Below are 20,252 nucleotides of genomic sequence, written 5' to 3'. Positions count from 1 at the left end.
CACTTCCTGGTATGCTTTGAGCTTCATAAATAGGGTTTGATGTGAGGGAATTCTCATAGGTTTACAGAGAGAACCAATAGAAGGGATTCAAGACACTGAAAAGGAAGGAAATCTTAGCACGTGTTCCAGTTCAAGCATCCTGATTGTGGAATCACAGACTTCATGGCAAGTTGAGGGAGGCGAGTCTGTCAGATGACCAGCATCAGGAGTTCCCTGATGCTGCTACAACATACCTTCAGTAAAACTGCTTCCAGTATCAACAGCAGCTGATATGAATGAAGTCCCAGGTGTGCCAATTGTGTGGCCTCTCTCTACCTGCCTTGCACCTGTGTCCTAGCTCCCTTTTGGCCTCACTACTGGGATGGCTGGCTTCATCAACATTAATTGTTGGGCATGCATGGCTTTAGCTGGCAACATGTGAGCTTGTTTATTCCCTGCCAGACACCTGTGTTCTAGAGCCCCAGGGCATTGAAGTGGTTGACATAGGCAATGAAAAAATGATGTCAACAAAATTAGGTCTATACTATAAATGGATTCACAGGAAAACGTCCACTTACGTCAGACATCAATCTAGTCATGTTATTAGCAGGTGGAAAATTTTGTCCTTAAACGGACCTAATTCATTGTATTCCTAGGCTAGGTATATAAAACTACACTCAATGGAATCAAAATTACATGTTTTGCTTGAACTTAGCCTCCTCACTCACCAAGCAACTTTTTGGCTCAAAGTGGAAATTTCCCATGACGAATGATAGGGAATTGAAAGTCTCAAAGAAGCTCAAACAGCTTAAACTGTCTGACCACATGACAATTTATTCTGACTATATCAAAACATACAGGTGGCAACCAATTAAATTCACCTCATTACTCCTATGCAGTCACTCAAACCTTATAATGACATTGGTGCTAAAAATTGATTAAAAGACCTAAAACAATGCCAATTCCATATATTTACTATTTACTAAGTGAAAAAATACTTCCATTATTAAAAATTACTTAATTTAAGTCTCCAGATGTACCCCAAACCCAGTTCTTACATGTTGGGATTTGGAAAAATAAGCCTTTTTTCATACTCATAAACTTTGGTCATATATACTCTTAGCCTTCATCATCTTTATTACAATTAATGTATTTGGAACTGATTGTTTAATAATTGCTTTATCTAGGGTGAGAAAGGAGGGTTAGTAGAGAGAAAAAAGTCCTTGCTTGTCAAAAGTCTACCTGTCAATGTTCCCAAATCTAGAAAACTCAACATTTGATGTGCTTCTAGCCCCTGCTACCATCTTCCATTGATTTGACAGAATTTAGTGGAATGGGGAGAAGGAAAAGAGAGAGACAATGACATCTCTCAAGTTGGAAGGAATCTCAGAGTCTAGTTTAATGCTCATATTTTAAGAAAGAGGACCTGAGATGTAAAGAAAAACTGACTTGCTCAAAGTCACCCAGATAGAAAACACCAGAAGTAAGATTTGAACCTAGGGCCACTGACCATTGTTCTTTATTCTTTATCACACTTAACAACAATAACGTGTAAAGTTGAAAATTCATTTTTTTTTTGTTATTCTTCTTTTGCTGTGTGAATCTAAATTTCTTACCCTCATTAAAAATTTACTCATGCAATCTTAGATTACTTGGGTGAAAATTCTATCCTTGTGCCTTGCATCTCCATCCCTGTATTATAATTTGTGTATCCCTTCCTTGCACCTTCACCTGCCATCACATTCTGGAGATACTAAGGTCAAACTTATTCAGTCTTTGCTGTTGTAGAAAACTGTAGAGTTATGAACTTAAGAAGAAAGTATTTTAAAGAACTTTCCCAAAATGCTAGTGTTCTAAATCTGGTACACTAGAGAATCACATCCTTAAGAGAAATGATACTACTTTGTAGACAAAGGTTATGTTGGTTGCCACTAGAGAAAATAGTCTAACATTCCAAAGTATTAAAGCTCATATATATATATATATTTTCATTCCTTGGGAGATGATGTACTTGAAAGGAATGAAATTCAATTATTTTGAAATTACTAAAAATCCTAGTATTTTATCAATCTGATTTGATGATAGGCAAGTTAGGTCATGGTCAAAATGATGAAGTGTATGAAAATTGTGGTACTTCCCCTCTCTATACCCTACTTTCTCCAGACCCCAATAGCATCCCTAGCAAACTTTATCCCACTAAAAACCCCTGGTACACCTTCCAGGTATCCTTCCTGACCAGAACAAAATAATCCAGCAAATTTACTTTAGATTTGTAGGGAATGAATTTGTTATTCCTTAAAGCTGCATTAGCATTTTAAAATAGTCCTGTGTGGAGGGGGAAAGATTCAAATACATTACTAATTAGAATTTTAAGTATCACCTAATCAAATAAAACATATTTGCCTACTTTATACCAGGCTGAATGGGGGGCTGTGGGGAGGAATACAATGAAATCTAAGACAAGTATACCTGTTCCCCAGAAATTTCTAATATAGGTGAAGATAGAAGACACGGGTAAATTGGAAAGCTCGTTAGAAGTATAAGTCACTCATAGAGGGTGAGTCATCCAGATGTAAGAGCTGTTGTAGTCCAGAAGAGAGAGAGATTCTTGGGGGTTGGGATGGTTACAGTGGGCTTTAAAGAGCAAATATTTTAACTGTGTTTGCAAAGATGGACAGGACTCCATGGGGTTGGGAGATCTGGGCATTTTCTAATTCAGATAATACCACATGCAAAGGACAAAGCATGCTTCAGACACAGGTCCTGTTTGGAGCTGAAGATTCCTAGGGGAATATAGTGACAGAAGACTAAACAGGTAGGTACACTGGAGCTAAATTATGGAGGGTCTTGGATGTCAGGGTAAGGAGTTTAATCTCTAGGTCAGAGTTTCTTAATGTGTGTGTGTGTGTGTGTGTGTGTGTGTATGTGCATGTATCAAGAACTTCTCTGATAGTATGGTGTTGTCTATAGACCTACTAAAGACTGAATGTCCTTAAAGGTATAAAGTAAAATAAGGTTACAAAAGAAACCAATCATATTAAAACATTTATCAAAATATAAATAATATTAATCAATATACACATACATATATGTTTCTGTATGTATCTGTGTACATAAATACACACGCATAAACATATACATATGTATAGGCATATTTATTGCCACATGCCTTTGTGTATATATATTTATGTATGTATGTGTACACATACACAACACACACATATGTGCACATATATGTATATGTAGTCTAGTCAATGGGAGGCACAACACATTTTCAAAACCCATTGTTCGTGTTACTTCAAGAGATTTTTTTGTGTGTGAAGAACTCACTGGCCGTCACTCATATCATGTGGAATAGTTCTTATCTATTCTTGGTCTGTGTATGTGTAACATTAGTGATGATTATATGTACATAGACATATAGATCCAGAGTTTGCGTAAACTCAGTTGAAATCCAATACCATATTACATAATTTACAGCCATTCAATTTCAGAGTGAGAAGATAGTGTTCAAAGTATGCAGAAAGAAATGTACGAAACTGCCCTTGATAGATGAATTTTAGGACCATAGGATTTAATTTTAAAACCTCAGGTTTTTATCTTTATCACTTCAACAACACTGATAATGCTTCAAGGTTTTCATATGCAGAATTATTGTCACTGTCAATAAAAGAAATGGGTCTGACAAACCCAGATCCAGTTTAATTATTCCTGTGATGCTTCCTGTGGTGGCAAGAAATTGGTGTTTTTCTGATACTGCTCAGTTTTTAATTTGCTAAAATGGAAGAGTTTCTCACAATTGGACCTCAGAGAGTCGATTCATGATTGATGCCATCCGAAATGTGTCCATAGTCTAAGTGATGCTGTACTGCTACTACCATCCAAAGACTTCCCCAACTGGAGGTGCCTCTTCCACTTACCACTTCATAACAGATGTTCCTAAAGTGACATTGTGGAATTATGTAGGGCAATGCAGGTAGGTGTTTTGGAAAGAACAGTCTCAAAATGCCTTGCAAACCAAACCCTAGTGCAAATTGACAGTCAGATGCATAGGAGGCCAGCCAGAGCACCTCTGTAAGCTTCTGGAAATCATATGAGGCGCTTGAAGCTTCCAAAAAATCTTTCTGCACATTACAGAAGGCTTGCCAAATATCAAAATATGCACTGCACTGCTCAAAAGGAGGAAGTTGAACAAAATGTAGTCTTTATTTTCTGCCACATATTCCATCTGCTTCTTTCCCTAAAGGGTCATATGTTATGTATTTATAAGAAGCGTTCACGCCTACGCTAACACAGTTTCCACAGTCACTGTCAAACACAGCCTTCTCCTTGTTCATGACACATTTTTTTAAACATCTTTCTATGTCAACTCATTCTTTTATGGAATTTGTTCCTCTCTGATATCATTAAGACTTGATACCTTTCTCTCTTTCACCATCATTCCAGAGAGATTAAACTCCGTGCTGTAAGGAAAAGTTTCTGAAGATTGTGAATTTCTATAGTTTTAATACAGCATAAACATTCCATTAAGTTCCTAAACTAACAGATAACCTTTCCTTTCCTATGCTACAAAAAAGTCAGAGGGCTGACTATGCAAGGAACTGTCTCTTAAAATGAGCTCATAGGCCTTTCCTAGAAATTAATCCTACACTTTTTAATTTATACACTTAAATCTCTTCAGACATAAGCTGCTGGTGGTAGAGAACCAAATAGTTAGATAAGCAACATTTTTTCCCAGACTATTATTTTTTCTTTATGATTTGGAGTATTCCTTAATCAAAGGTTTCTTAATTTGGGTTCCACAAAATTGTTTTCTTTAAATGTTGACAACTGTTTCAATATATTTGATTTCATTTTTACTTTTGTATACTTTATCTGATGCATTTGAAAACATTCTAAGAAGGGGTCCATAGGTTTCACCAGACTATCAAAGAAGGCCACAACACAGAAAATAAGGTAAATAACCCTTGCTTTAACACATCCCCACACTAATTTTGTCTTGCCATTTTTTCCAGATAGACTGAGCATTTCCCCAAAGACTTTCTTCCTTTCTCCTTCCACATTATACTGCCACAGCCCCTTTCATGAGTCCAAAGTAACTTTCTATCATCACTCCCAGACTTTGTTTCTGTAGTTTCTTGTATATCCAAAGGTTCCTCACTGGTCCATGAAGGGAGCTTAAATTCCCTCCTTCCCCATGAATTAATCTTAGGCATGAGGAACACCTTGGTATAACAAATAAGGTGCACCAGTGGGCACATTTCCATTGACCAAACCAACAATGCCTTACTGAATGTTGATCTATTATAATTGATTCAGTAAATATATGTTAAGAAATATTTTGCCAGATTTATTATTAGGAATCAAATTATTACTTTTTACTGTTTCTGCCCTCCCCCTCAAAGTCAGGAAAATAACAGAAAGCTTCCTTCTATCTCTCACTCAGGGATATCTAGTTTACACCAGTACTAGTGGCTGGCATGATCATTGGTGACCGACTCTGGTTTAACTCATGGGAAGCTTTGAGTGTTTAAGGAAATTCAAATCCATAACGCAAATTCAAATAAGGCTTCAAGAATTAGTAATCTTATTGCATAGCTTTTATTCCACAGTGAAGAGAGAGCTGGGGAAATGGTTTAGCATGAAATGATTTTGAAGATTAACAACTTCAGCGATTTTTAAAGTTGATGAATTCAGGTAGTTTGGATGTGGGTACTATTGTGACTCTTTGGTGAGTCTATATGAAAAGGTATTGTCAGTCCTGCCATTTCCATTGGCAATGATATTCCATCAATGGAAAGAGTATATAACCATCATATCCCAGAAATCACTACCTTTCTCAAAACTCAAGAAAATATGGAATATAATTAAAAAAACAATGGCTATTCTGTCCAAGAATGGTAAGAGATAAGCCAATTCCTATCAAAGGGTAGACTTCTTCTTGATCAGTGAAATAATGATTCATATGTGCTAATATCAAAATGGATGTGAAAGGAAGGATGCCATATGATCCCTACCCTTAAAGAAGGTATCTTCTTTCATTTGTAGTTTTATATACTTTATTTGATGCATTTGAAAACATTCTAAGAAGGGGTCCATAGGTTTCACCAGACTATCAAAGAAGGCCACAACACACAAAATAAGATTAATAACTCTTGCCTTAATACAACCCCAACACTAACTTTATCTTGCCATTTTTTCCAGATAGATTAAACATTTCCCCAAAGACTTTCTTCCTTTCTCCTTCCACATTCTTTAAGAGTTTTTAGAGCATTATATACAGTTGTTGTTTTGGGAGAGGGGATTTAAATTTATCCAAAATTGAAAAGTAAGGTAAAAGCTTTAAAAATAGCACATTAGAACTAAGCAGCAGCATCTTAGTGTTGTACCTGCTATATTGCCATAAATTGGTTGTCAAAGCAGAAAAGAGAATGTATTAAAGCTCACCAGAAAGAAATTCAGAGAGAAACTGCACCACCATCTGGTGGCAGTCTAGATTTTTATCTTAGCAAAAGAGCTAACAAGTATAATTTGGCAAAGGACTGTCTCATTCCTGGCCTTGGTAGTTCTGCTTTAGAATCTGCCTTTCAAAAGGGATGTTTGAATGGAATGGGGGCAAACAGGTGTATGGATTAGCAAATTCTGTCTCTCAGATTTCCTGTGAGGATTTGGGTCCTTCCTCCTCCCAGCAGAAATAGAGATTACTAGAATGTGAACAATAGGGCAGTTAAACCCGAGTTAGAATCTCAGACTCTGGTCTATTTTCTGTTCCTTACCCAGGATTCTTCCACTTCTGAGTCTGCATTTTCTATTGACTATCCCATATGTCTGATTTCTCTCCCTTCCCCACTCGGATTACTAGCTTTCCTAGATTCCTTTAGATTCAGTTCAAATGAAACTTTCTGCAGGAGGCTTCTCCTACTCAATGTCCCCCTCCACTTTATTTCTTTGTTTCTCTAAGACAACATTCCATTTCCACTGTATATTTCTTATATGTATAAAGCTGTTTGCATATTGTCTTCCCTATCAGAAAATGAACCCCTTGAGGGCAGAAAACATTTTTTTTTGTCCCTCTTTGTATCCTCAGAGCTTAGCACTGTGCTTGTGAAATAGCTAATGGTTTATACATGGTTGTTGCCTAAATGACATGGGAGGTATATTCACTGTAGCACCTGAGTTTGGATAGAGGACTAGGCAGTTGCTAGGTGTATCTATGTACACTTTAAAAAGACAATCAAAGATATATGAAAAATAATGGAAGGGAAACTCACAGATAAAATGGAATTTTTTCCAATTGATTTCTCCTCTCTAGATATTGGCAGGCATAGTTCAGAAGCATCAAATAATCAGAGAAATATTCCATCATTTAGTTATTATTAGTCATTGGAATGAATGGATATTTCAAGCTAAAAGAAAACACTTTCTCCTGAAATGTTAAGATGCATTTCCTCAAGTTATTCAGATAATTTTCTTTATTTTCCACTTTACTTTTTTTGGAGGTATAATGAGATTTACTTAATATTCTTAGTATTATTAGAATGACAGATTATTAGAACTGAAATGGATCTTGGAGGCTGTCTAGTACAAACTCCTTATTTCTCATATGAGGAAATAGGATCCCAGAGAGATGCAATGGCTTATCCTTGGTTCATACAATAAGTCCTCTTCCACTCCAGTGCTATTTCCCACTATACACTGGCTAATTACAATATGAAAGGGCATAAGTTGCTTTTGTGTGCCAGTTCTTTATAGCTCCTATTTCCACAAAACAAGAAAAATGATTTAAATAAGTGAGCAAGAGTATATCAAATAGCTATACTCATTTTTCTCTAGTTTTTGCTTTTTATCTCTCTATGAACATTTTAATTCTTTACTAATTAAAATTAGATATTTCTGACTATGTATTTCTCAAAGATACCATTGAGTGTTCTTTTAGATTGCCTTGAATAACTACAATATTTCAAAATATTTGATGAACAAAATTTATCAGGTTTATCCCAACCACAATGAAGATCTGGCAGTAGATATGGATATTTATCTAAATTTTATTCACTTTTAAAGAGTAATGTAAAGAAACGGCTTATATATTGTACTGTTCTACTGGTTGCTTTAAATTAAGACAGAAATAATGCTTCTTGGACTCAACATTTTTTATGAAATATTGTTATGATGTATAGCCAGAAATCTTGATAAAACATTGATACCAAAACACTTGATATTGGATTTCCTTTTTTAAAATAGCAATAAAGGATGACTTGAAACAAAGCAGACAGTATCTTTAAGTGCCATGGCAACAAGTTACTGTCAACTGTATTTCATCATCCCTGTTTCAGGGAAAATCTCTTAACATCAAAGAGAAAAATGTAATGAGTTTCTACCAAAAGGAATTTCTTTGGCAAAGTTTATAAACTCCAAAAATAGTGTCTTTGTGGAAGTGCCTTCACCATCCCAAGCTACAGTCTTATAAAAGCAGTACAATGATAGATTATTCCCCTATGGTAACAGACACTATTGAAGCTCAACTATAATTTGGCACAGAACATTTCTATACTAATGTAATGTGACAATGTTATTATGTTCGCTATTTCCCATGCCATCGTAGACATATTCATCTTCACAAACATGACATTATGCTCACTAATATGGTTATATAATAGCTGTGGACCATGGAACGAAAGTATATATAAACTTACAAAAAGGATTCATGTATAATACAATATGGTGACAGTGTGGTACCTGTGTACTTGCATGTGCATAGGCTGAATGCCACAATTTCTATTCTACAGTATAGCAGATGTGTTATTATATGACACAAAGTCAATAACTTAGGTCCGTGAAAAGACTGGTGCCCAACAATGAGCATCAGATTCTGAGGCTGTGCTCATGCTGACATCTTCTTCTTCACCTAATTATCTATTGAATTGCTATGCTCATTAGAATTCTTTAGCACATCAAAATAAAGTTAATCCAGACACATATATTACCAAATGTCATTCGCTGTTTGCTTGAGGCAAAAACATATTAGGGAGGGGTTAGTTGTTTTAACAGGAACAATAATCAAAATGCATAATAGGCCAAGTGATGTGACACATGGATCTTATACCCTTGCGATTCTGTTTGTTAGTATGGGTTAATTATATAATTGAAAAGCACCATTAGTTTGGATAACCTTATGTGGATTATAATTATAATATGCCTTAGCAATGAAAGTAAAGAGATAGAGTGATTCGCCACATTTAACTTCATTTCAAGTTCAAACAATGTTTTGGAAGTGATAGTTTTCACGAGGACAAATTTCAGCAACAAAATAGACAAACTATTTAGCTTAGAATACAAATTCCAGAGTTGGGATTCCTCATCTTTTGGTAAACTGCCTCAGATAAAACACAAAGGGCATTATGCTACTAAGTGAAGCATCTGCCCTGGTTCCCTGTCTTTTTCTTTATCTGGGTAAACTTGATTGGATAATCTAGAAGAAAACCTCAGATTTCTCCAATGAATCTCCTTTAAATCTAAAGCAAGCCTTGAGCAGGCTGTCATCAACTTGTGTTACTCTGGCCCAGAACACAAGTTCTCTCCCAAGAACCTTATGTCAAAAAAGGAACTCAATTTCCCTGTCTCCCCTCCCCCCAGCTCCACCCCAACCTCATCATACAAAAATGACTTTGGCAGCTTAAGGGTCTAGGACTCATCTAGCTTTTATAATCTCTTCTTTTTTTGTTGCTTTGAAAGAAGCATATGATTTTTGAAAATAGACATTTTGCTGAAATATTTTGTCTTTATATTGGGGTTATTTTAACCTCCTCTGAATTTAATCCTCCCTTGTGAAAAAAAAAAACAAAACATCCAATATTGTGATCATATGTGATAATGTATAAAATATGTATTCTGTCCTCATTTTTCCAATCTTTTTGCCTTGAGGTTTTTTGACACTCTTGTAGTCATGATGTTACTTTTCATTCTATCACTTCTACAAGTCTTCCCATTTTTATTTCACATCACTATATCACATTCATATACTATAATTTTAAGCCATACTCCAATTTGGTACAGTTCTTTGCAACCACAAAAATGTGTTTATTAAAATCTAAACAGATGTTGGAACTATATTTCTGATTTTGACTTCTTTTCAATAAGAGGATAGTTGGGTCATTGGATCAAAGGGTATGGATGGTTAAATCACCTCTGTTTGGGGATCCCTGAGTCCTCTTGTCTTCTCCCTCTATACTATTTCGCTTGGTGATCTCATCAGCTCCCATGGATTCAAGTATCATCTCTATGCAGATGATTCTCAGATTTATTCAATGAACATTCATTTTCCTGCTGACCACTCATCTCACATCTCCAGTTTCCTACTGGCACCTCAAATTAGATATTTTCAACTCAACGTATCTCAAACAGAACTCATTATGTTACCCCTCTCCCCTCCAACCATCCTAACTTCCTTATTATTAGTGAGTGTACAACTGTCTTCCCATTCACCCAGGCTGACAACCTAGGTGTCATCCTGGAGCCATCACTCTCTCTCATTTCTCCCTTCACCATGTTGAATCTGTTGATAAAGTCTGAAAGTTTTATCTTTTTTAACATCTCTTATGTGCCCCCTTTTCCCTCTGCCACTGCCATCCCTTTAGTATAAGCCTTCATTATCTCATGCCTATATTATTGCAATAGCCTTCTGGTGGATCAGCCTGCTGCAAGTCTTTCCCTCCTCTAGTCCATTCTAAAGTGCAAATTTGACCATGTCACACTATTCTTCTCCTTCCTTCAATAAATAAATTCCAGTAGCTTCCTATCACCTTACAGTATCAAATATAAATTCCTCTGTTTGGCACTCAAAGCCCTTCATGATCTCCCCACCACCACCACCATTTTTGTGTTCTTCTGCCTTATAATCCCTTACTTACTCTGTCATCCCATGGCAATAGACTCTTTGATGTTCTCTTAACAAGACAGTCCATCTCCTGACCATGAATTTTTGCTGACTGTCCTTCATGCCAGGGATGCTTTCTCTTCTCATCTCCACCTCCTAACTTCCCTGGTTTACTTTCAGTCATAGTGAAAATCCCACCTTTTACAAGAAGCATTTCTTGATCCCTTTTAATTGTAGTGCCATCGCTCTGTTGATTGTTTCCAACTTATACTGTGTATATATCTTGTTTCTATGTAATTGTTTACATGTTGTCTCTACCGTTATACTATGAGCTCCTTGCTAGAATGGAGTGTCTTTTGCCTTTTTTTTTTGTATCCCTATTACTTAACACAATGTCTGACACTTAATAAATGTTTATTTATTGAATGACATTCCAAATTGATATTCTGAATGAATGGACCACTTCACAGCTCCATCAACAGCACATCAGCATATCTATATTTCACATTTCTTGCCATCTTTACCAATTTTCACAGTGCAGTAAAGCCTGGGAGTTGTTTTAATTTTGCGTTTCTATTACAGTTAGTGATTTGGAGTTTATTTTCAGGTGAAAATTTACACTCCATGATTCTTTGAAAAAAAGGTAACATTTTATCTATTGGGCAAATATTTTTATTATTTATAAAATTATTTCTATTCCCTAAGTATTTTAGATATATAGTAAGATTTTTAGCAGTGATATTTGATGCAAATAAAGTTTTCATTCTTGTTACATGCATTTTTGTTAGGCAAAAACATTTTAATTTGGCTCTTAGTGTTTATTTTGTGTTTATTTTGTCCTTTATGATCTCCTCTATTTCTCATTTGGTTAAAAAATTTCCCTCTATCCACAGTTGTGCAAGAAACCTGATCTTGCTTTTGTCTATTTTTTCTAATATTCTAACATTGTACATGTAAGTTGTGCATCCACTTTGAGTTTATTGTGTTATATTACATAAGACGCTGTTCTAAACCTAATTGCTGACAAAGCTGCTTTCCAAGAAGTCTTTATCTAAATGAAATCCTTGCTTACATAATTTATATTCACAGTTTTATCAAGTACTTAGTCTACTCTATAGCTTCTGTTTATTCATTTTTTTCAGTTCTATTGACCCACTTAAAAAAAAAAAACTGGTACTAAGCATTTTCAAAACCGTTATGTAATATAGTATCGGATATGCTAATGCAATGCCCCCATCATTTCTACTTCTCACTATTTTTTTCTTGAAGTTCTAGTTCTTTTTGTTTGTCTAATGAAATTTGTTATCTAGTTCTACAAAGTATCTCCTTCGTAGTTTTATTGGAATAATAATAAATCTTCCTTTAGGTAGTGTTGTCATTTTAATTATGTTATTATGGCCCAACCATGAACAATGAATATTTCTCTAATTATTTGTTTCCCCCACTTTTTTTTTCTATAAATAATGTCTTAAGATTACATTTATATAAATCTCATATGTCTTTGACAGGCTATCTTTCACATTCTTTATTTTTTTGCATTTTTGTAGATTCTGAAAGGTATTCTTTTTGCTGATTTTTGTGAATATTTTCTTTCTATTTTTCTGATGTTATTAATAATCTTAATTAGCTTCTTAACTTTTTTTTAGGTTTTCATCATATCATCTACAATTAAGACTAATTTTGCCTTCTCCTTACCAGGTTTTATACCTTTAATTTTATTCTCTAGTCTTATTGTTATATCTAATATTTCAGAACACCCTGTTATACATCTTTTTGTGCTAGGAAAACATCTTGTGTTTCTCCATTGTAAACAATTATAACTCTTGCTTTTATTTTAAAAATTTTGTCAATTTTTGTTTCAATTACAAACGATCTCTTTCCTTCTACCCCACCCCCACCCAATGAGAGGGCAAAAAATATGATACCCATGTACAGTAGGAGTCATACAAAACACATTTCTCCATTAGCAATGTTGTGAAAATAAGGAAAAAAATAAAGTGAAAAAAAGATATATACTTCAATCTGCATTCAGACTTCATCAGTTCTCTCTTTGAGGTAGGTAGCATTTTTCATTGGAAGTCTTTTGAAATTGTCATGGATCTTGTATGGATCAAAGTCTTTTCACAGTTGGTTATCATTACAACATTGCCATTACTGTGAATAAAGGCTTCCCATTTCTGCTCACTTCATTTTTCATCAGTTCATGTAAGTCTTCCCAGGTTTCTCTGAACCCAGCGTCCTCATAATTCCTTACAGCACTACAATATTTTGACAATTATATACCATAACTTGTTTATCTCTTCCCTAATTGATGGCATCCCCTCAATTTCCAAGTCTTTGCCACCACCAATATAGCTCTTGTTTTAAGGTACATACTATTGATCTTATTAAAAAAGATCATTTCAATTATTTTAACAGAAATTGGTGCTATTATTTGAAAAGTGCTTTTTATGAGCCTATTGAAATAAATAAGTGGCTTTTTGATCTTTTTATTTATATGATGTTAATTGTTTTAGGTGCATAGGTTTCTGGCAGATAAGGATAAGAAGAAAGCAGATAAAGAGAGCAATAAATGTCAAGTAACTTCAGTATAGATTAATCCAGTTTGCTTGGAACTTGTAAAGATGCATAGAAATAGCAGAGGATTAGGCTAGAAGAATGAGTTGGGAATGCATTGTGTTATTATTTGTCATTGAAGAGGATCAAGGACATCACAATTATATTAGTTATTCCAGAATTTATTTGGAAGGAATTTGAAATCCATTGGAGGTTTATGAGTAGGGAGCATGAAACAGAGATATGTTTTTTTAGGAATACCAGTTTGACAACTGTGTGTAGAATAGATTGGTTTGGGAAGAAACTGGATATCACTTAAGATGCTATGACCATGGTCAATATAAGTGTTAATGAAAGTTTAAACTAAGGAACTGGCAATGGAAAGGAAAAGGAAATGGTTCGCTTGAGATATGTAAGTATAGTATTGAAAGTATGGTATTGAAAGTACAATATTTGATATTTGTAAATCATTAAGCTATTTAAATGACTTCAGAAATTCTGCTATACACAAATACTTTTGAAGTACAATCTCCTCTTGGAGGAGTTTTAAAACTCGATTAGTTGATATTATTCAATAATAATAGTAACATACTCATAAGCAAGAAAGTTTTATATCACAATTTTTTTTTGTTTATTTTTAAGCAAACTCAATTTCTTAAAAATCCAAGTATGTATTGAACTGAAGAGACAACTTTTCAAAGATTTGTATATTGGATCATAGTAAATCCCAGAATTTAGAACTGAAATATCCCTTAGAGATTTTTGAAAAAGTATCTGAATTGGTTTTTATTTTTTGAAAAAGTTCTTTTCTTTCTATTGCTTGCCATACAAGCAGAAGCCTGAAGTTACAATATGCAGTGATAAACATATAAGTTAGAGAGTAAAAGATCACTGGGATTAAGGCCACCTTACTGACATAGTGAAAAATATCAGCTTCAACGCAGAAAGGAAGTTGTCTAAAATTTCAGCAACAATTTGAACATTTATATACATTCTAAAAAAAGGGTTGAGAAAATAGAGTTAAGGCATATTTTGATCACTCTAAAATGATGAAAATGCTCTATTCTGTTCCTACCATGTTAGTAACATATAGCCAAAGTAATTGTTATTATTTTACAGTATTTATGTAGGAAAATGAAACATTTGGATGTTATCATTGATATCAAGATAGTAATCTTTTTAAAAAGAAGGCTTTGTTGTAAAATATTGCTTTACACCAAACTAATACTCATCACTAATACCCAAATTTTGAAACCAAGTACAAACTACAGGCTTCCGCAAAATCCACTAGAAAAAATGATTTAATCAGATCTTATATGCTCTAAGAGTCCTCCAAAGTCATTTTAGTGCTGCTTTGTGCAACAGGATTATCAGGATGGTACAATTATTGAATGGCATTTTCTCCATTTACAAGCAAAAACCAAACAGCAGCCCTATCATTGCCATCACGATCCTTATCTTTCCAAAGTAATATCTGAACCATTTTTTCTATAAATGAACCAAATACAAATTTTGTCACTTCTTATTACATCATGATGCTTCTTAGAGAAAAGGATAATAAATACACATAATAAGCAAAATTCTTACATAAGCAAGAACAATGTGACACACCACATTTTAGCTTTTATAGATTGGGAAGCTATATTAGGCAACATTTTGGGGAGTATATTCTGCAGCTAAATGAAAAGTATTTTCATGTGAAAAGCATTATTAACCACATAACAGATAAATCCATCAAAACTACATGTGGAGGAGCAACATTGGTCATGAATTAAATGATGAACTATTCAAATCTTTATCTGTTCCTGAAACCAAGGTTAGGTCTCTTTCCCTGGGAGAGGGGATAAATATATGGAGCTGCCAGTGTCATATAGTGATTTCAATCATTCTGGGTCAGAGAAAAATAGATCACCATTAAGTGTTTTTGAAGATTAATCTACTGATTTATCAGTTGAAAAAGTGTTTTCCCAATACCTACTGTATTTACAGAGCTTTAGATCAGTTATTGCAGTGTGGAATAGAATTACAAGTTTCGACAAATGTCTCAAAGGTTTAACTAGAAACAGATACTGATTCTTTGTAATCGCTAGAATGAAACAAAAAAAATTCCTAATGCTTTAAAAAACTGAATTCAAAACAGATGCATTAGGGCTTTTTGCTTTACCTTAATTTTTTAAAAAAAAGTACAATATTCTTTTAAACAATGACCCTGAGTCCTTTACAAAGCTCCACTCACACATACACCACTTCAAGAGAAAAGTTATTTCATAGAGTAAGCTATAACTTGACAGTATAGTCCATTACTAGGTTGCTTCTTATTTTAAACTGGGTCTAGAGATGGCAGAACTGTCAGAGAACTATAGGAAATGTTAACTTTCATCTGAGTCAATTAGTAGTTATTTGTTCATAGGAAGCATTATTTACAAGTATTTGGAGATTGATCCAGTGGTCAGCCAAATGCTTGAAGCAGAACAGGTTTTACCATTGGGTACATAATGTAGGAAGACAGACATAGTCTCAAATATAGAGACAGAGACAAGATTGGTAATTTCATCAGTATAGGGAACTTCTAGGCGAAGGATCTCCTTCAACCAATGCAGGTTATCATTTTCTCAGCAATTTATAGACTAATAGCAGGTATTCTTAAGTTGGGGTCCATAGTACCCTAAGAGATTCATGGATAGATTTCAAAGGATCCATGAACTTGGATGAGAAAAAAATATCTCATTATTTTCACCAACTTTTAATGGAAATTTGGCATGTCCTTCAAATATGAGTATGGGCCATAAACATTATTCTGAGATGGGGTCCATAACATTTACCAGAATGTCAAAGGGGATATGATATAAAAAGGTTAAGAGTCCCCACTGCTTAGAGCATTGAGATATTAAGTGCTTTGTCCAAGATCAAACAGTGTGTATCTGAGACAGATTTGAATCTAGACCTTCCTGAATATGATGTTTATTCTCTATCCATGATGCCACCCTGCCTCTTAGTCTCAAATAAACATAGCAATTCCATCCTTCTTTCCAATCTCTCTTATCTGTGAAACCATCCCTTCCATTCCATTGCATGGTGATATCTCAAACCTCTCAAATCATATAATAGATATGGCTTATGGAGCTTCTGAAATACTTATTTTAATTACCATACCATCTTCTCAGATATTTTTCCCAGATAAGATTGTAATCTTCTTGAGGGGAGAAATGAATGAGTATATGTTATTGTGTCCTCAGTACCTTGAATGGCAGTATGTATTCAATAAACATTGATTCTTTGACTGACTGACGCCAAGCAAACCAAATGTCCACAAGGCTTACAGTATGAACCTAAGCTGGACTGCTTTAGTGTTTTGAATCTTTCAAGATATGACTTGAGTATAACAAATGGTACATAAAGGCTCCCCAAATTTCATAAACATCTCCTTTCTACCATGCCACTCTTGTTCTCAAAGTATACTTGATACACTAAAAAAATGCAGAACAAGTTCGCGGCAAAGTTTGCAACTTATTTTAAATGTTCCAGAGATAAAATATATGTTTCCTAATCATAATCAGGTATATTGAAAATGAGTGGAAATATACCATGCAAATATATAATGGGGCATATTACCAAAAAGTATGGCAAATGATCTGTTTCAGATTCACAACATCCAAAGGGGCCTAACCTCAAAGGAATTTTGAAGGCTTCCAGTTACCTAATCTATATGACATAATCGATTCCAAATTTGACCCCCAATTTCTTACCTTCTTTCACCTAACCCCAATCTTGCCTACAAAGATATTAGAGGGTATTAGATATCAGGCATGGTGGGTATCTCATTTACAGTCAACCAAGAGGTGTTAACCTAGAAAATTTTTCTTAAAACTTCAAAAAACAATGATTTGAGCGAAACAATTCAACAAAATATTCCACAAGGCAGAACTCATCCTTTTCCTAAGAAACACTTATCCATCACATCAGTATAAACCAGTTAATTTTTCCCTTAAACATCTGTTTACTGTCCTATAGTCTTGATTCAGTGAAAAAGCTGGACTACTATTATAGAATGTGCTTTGGTTATATGTAGACTCCCCTGGTCCTAAGGGGGAATAAAATTCAGTACTTGGTTGAAACTCAGTATAAAGAACTCGAAGGATGGAATGTAAAAGAGTCTGTTTATACAGGGAGAGGGAGGGAAATGCCTAAAGAAATGTAGAGAGAGAAATAATGAGACCTGTCAACTGTTCACTGAAATTACAGGCCTCAGGATATAATGTTATGAAATTAAATATCACTTAATATAATGCAATTTGAAGGTTCTTTTAAAATCAAAAAAAGAAATTGTCATATTTAGGAAAGGGAGAAAAAAAGCTCTTTTCAACAAGGTTACTATCGTTGCATTAGGAATGCACACAAACAGCAGAGAAAATCAGTCTCTTTTTTCCCACACAGCATTTAGAAATCAACATTCTTGGTTCATAATGTAACACAACATACATACATATATATTTATATATATGTGTGTGTACATATATTTATATATATGTACACACACATATACATATATATGTATACATATATGTATATATACACACACATTTTATATATCTCAAGAAGAGAGAATGAAAGCTGGTAAGGTACTCACGGTCATTGCATAGTGGACCACTGAAAGAGGTCATGCTGCAGTCACAGCTGAAACCATCCCACTGCTGCAAGCACACGCCTTGGTTGGAACAGGAGTCCTCTTGGCAGGTGGTACTGGGCCCTATAAGAAAATTCAGAAGAAACTTGCACTTTTTTTTTACCAGCAACAACCGTCCCTCTTGGTTGATCTTTGCACATGATCTCGATCACATATAGTAGTTGCCAACACCTCAAATTGCATGAACAAACTGGTTTTAAGAAGTTGTCCTTCTCACTGTTGACTTAGGAACCAAGGTGCTGCCTTACTAAAGTTTTCTGCAGTTCCCAGAATACCACACAATTCATTAATGTCATTGATTGAAAGGAAGAAAACAGTTAATTCAAGAGCACCATGGCTATTCTCATTGTAGCAGCAGGTAATCTCATTACACCATCAGCTGGTTCTATAAAGTATTTAGAAAATGTATTCATTTCCTCTAGCTGCATCCTCATGAATGAATAGTGGCATCATGAAAATGGGTATTAAAACTTCATGAAATTGAGATAAAGACTGGGAAAATAATGGAAGAAAGTGATGCAAAAACAAGTTACTGAGATTCCAGGACTTACCCTGCAAAAATGGTCTAGCACCATGATACTGTTGTTTTGTTTTGGTTTCGTTTTTGGCAGGTATGTTGGCAAGTATCAACTCACATGCTTTAATGACAACATGCAATTAACAAAAATTGAAAATCTCAGTAATAATGACCTGGCATGCCCCCAAATGACATACAAATGAAAAACAAAGCTATACTATTTCTAAAGAATCATAACTAGATCACTGAAAACAAACAAAAAACTAAGTATGATCAAAGCACTAGGGCAATCACTGTACAAACATATTCAAGACTGAAAGCCTTTATGCAAATTATGCTGCAAAAGCAGGCTTAGCGTAGTACTTTACGTATTGGGGCAGGGAAGGAAATCTGAACCCAAACAACATGTTCTAGTACAGAAATTCAAAAACAGTTTGCATTGGGTTCCCACTGTGCATTGTGGGGTTTCAGTCTCATTTTGATACACACAGGGCTATCTACCTTGCAAGTCAGCTTTCATCAATGCAACTTTGTCAGCAAAATTAAAAAAAAAAAGCAAAATATATTAAATGTTAGTAAGCAATACTGAAATGGGAGCAAACAGAGAGAACATTCATAGTCCAATGCATGCTGCTATAAAAGGGGAAGAAATGACATCAAAAGCAAACAAATTAATACTAACAGCCATCAATCTTAAGGCAAGCCAGAGTGAGAAAGCAGTAATTTGCCAGTATTTTACTACAAATATAATGGTTAATTGAGCTGATGACATGTAATGAAGGAAAATTAAAAGGATTTTCCCCCCTTTTGGAGTGATATGAATGCATTACCAGAATGATTGCCTTGCTTGTTTGGAGGGGCTGCTCCATTTGTCATTTTCAGATACAGTATGTTCTATGGGCATTAATGGGCCAATTACCCCTTCCCATCTTTTTTCCACTATCTCTTTTATCTTGCATTTGCATTTAAGTTTTAAACATTTCATGTAAACTACTTACTGCCAAATGGACTCCATTAATAGAGTGCTTTATCAAATGCAAAAAAAAATGACTGTACAGTTTAGGAGAAGGAGGAAAATAATGTCTTCAGTCCTTCATGAAGGAAACATCTTTGCTGGATTTCATTAGATTGCTCCTTGGGCTGATCAGAAGTGGTTTCTGTGAGTTGTATAAGCCTTAAGGATATCTATGATCATTTAAAATTTGTCAAAAATGTTTGTTTTTTTTATCTTCAGCTACTTCGTTAATTATTAATACCATTAAACATTACTAATACTGGACTAAGTGGGGAAGAGTTCTTAACTAACGTCTTTCTTGACTAAAAGTCTTCTTAACTAATGAAAAATACATATTCTAAAGTAGTTTTAAACAAATATAGCTGAGTAACTCAAGTATAAAAGAGCAGAAACTAGGCCAATGAAATGCTAGAAGTAATTATTTTTTGAAAACCAGTTTTAATTAATTATTTGGCATTAGAACATGTACTTGTATGTAGACAGTTCTCTCTTAAGGCCTGGAAAATAGTTTATCTTCTTTAAAGATATTTTTATTTAAAATTTTGAGTTCCAAATTCTTTTCCTTCCTCCCCTCCCCCACTCTTAAGAGAGTAAGCAACCAGATATGTTATGCCTGTACAATTATGTA

The 20,252-nt window shown here is 34.6% G+C and overlaps 1 protein-coding gene across 19 annotated transcripts in view; it reads right to left on the bottom strand.

The window, feature by feature from the left end:
* NRXN1 (neurexin 1) overlaps window positions 1-20,252 on the bottom strand; it is a 1,424,087-nt gene that overhangs the window by 689,780 nt on the left and 714,055 nt on the right. For all 19 annotated transcript variants that reach the window (XM_072635587.1, XM_072635590.1, XM_072635593.1 and 16 more), the window contains one exon: window positions 18,036-18,155. In XM_072635587.1, coding sequence (XP_072491688.1) covers window positions 18,036-18,155 — 120 coding nt within the window. The remainder of the gene's footprint in view (window positions 1-18,035; window positions 18,156-20,252) is intronic.

The sequence above is a fragment of the Notamacropus eugenii genome, chromosome 1, assembly GCF_028372415.1.
Source record: "Notamacropus eugenii isolate mMacEug1 chromosome 1, mMacEug1.pri_v2, whole genome shotgun sequence".
NCBI lineage: Eukaryota > Metazoa > Chordata > Mammalia > Diprotodontia > Macropodidae > Notamacropus > Notamacropus eugenii.
This window is presented reverse-complemented; position numbering and strand designations above follow the sequence as displayed.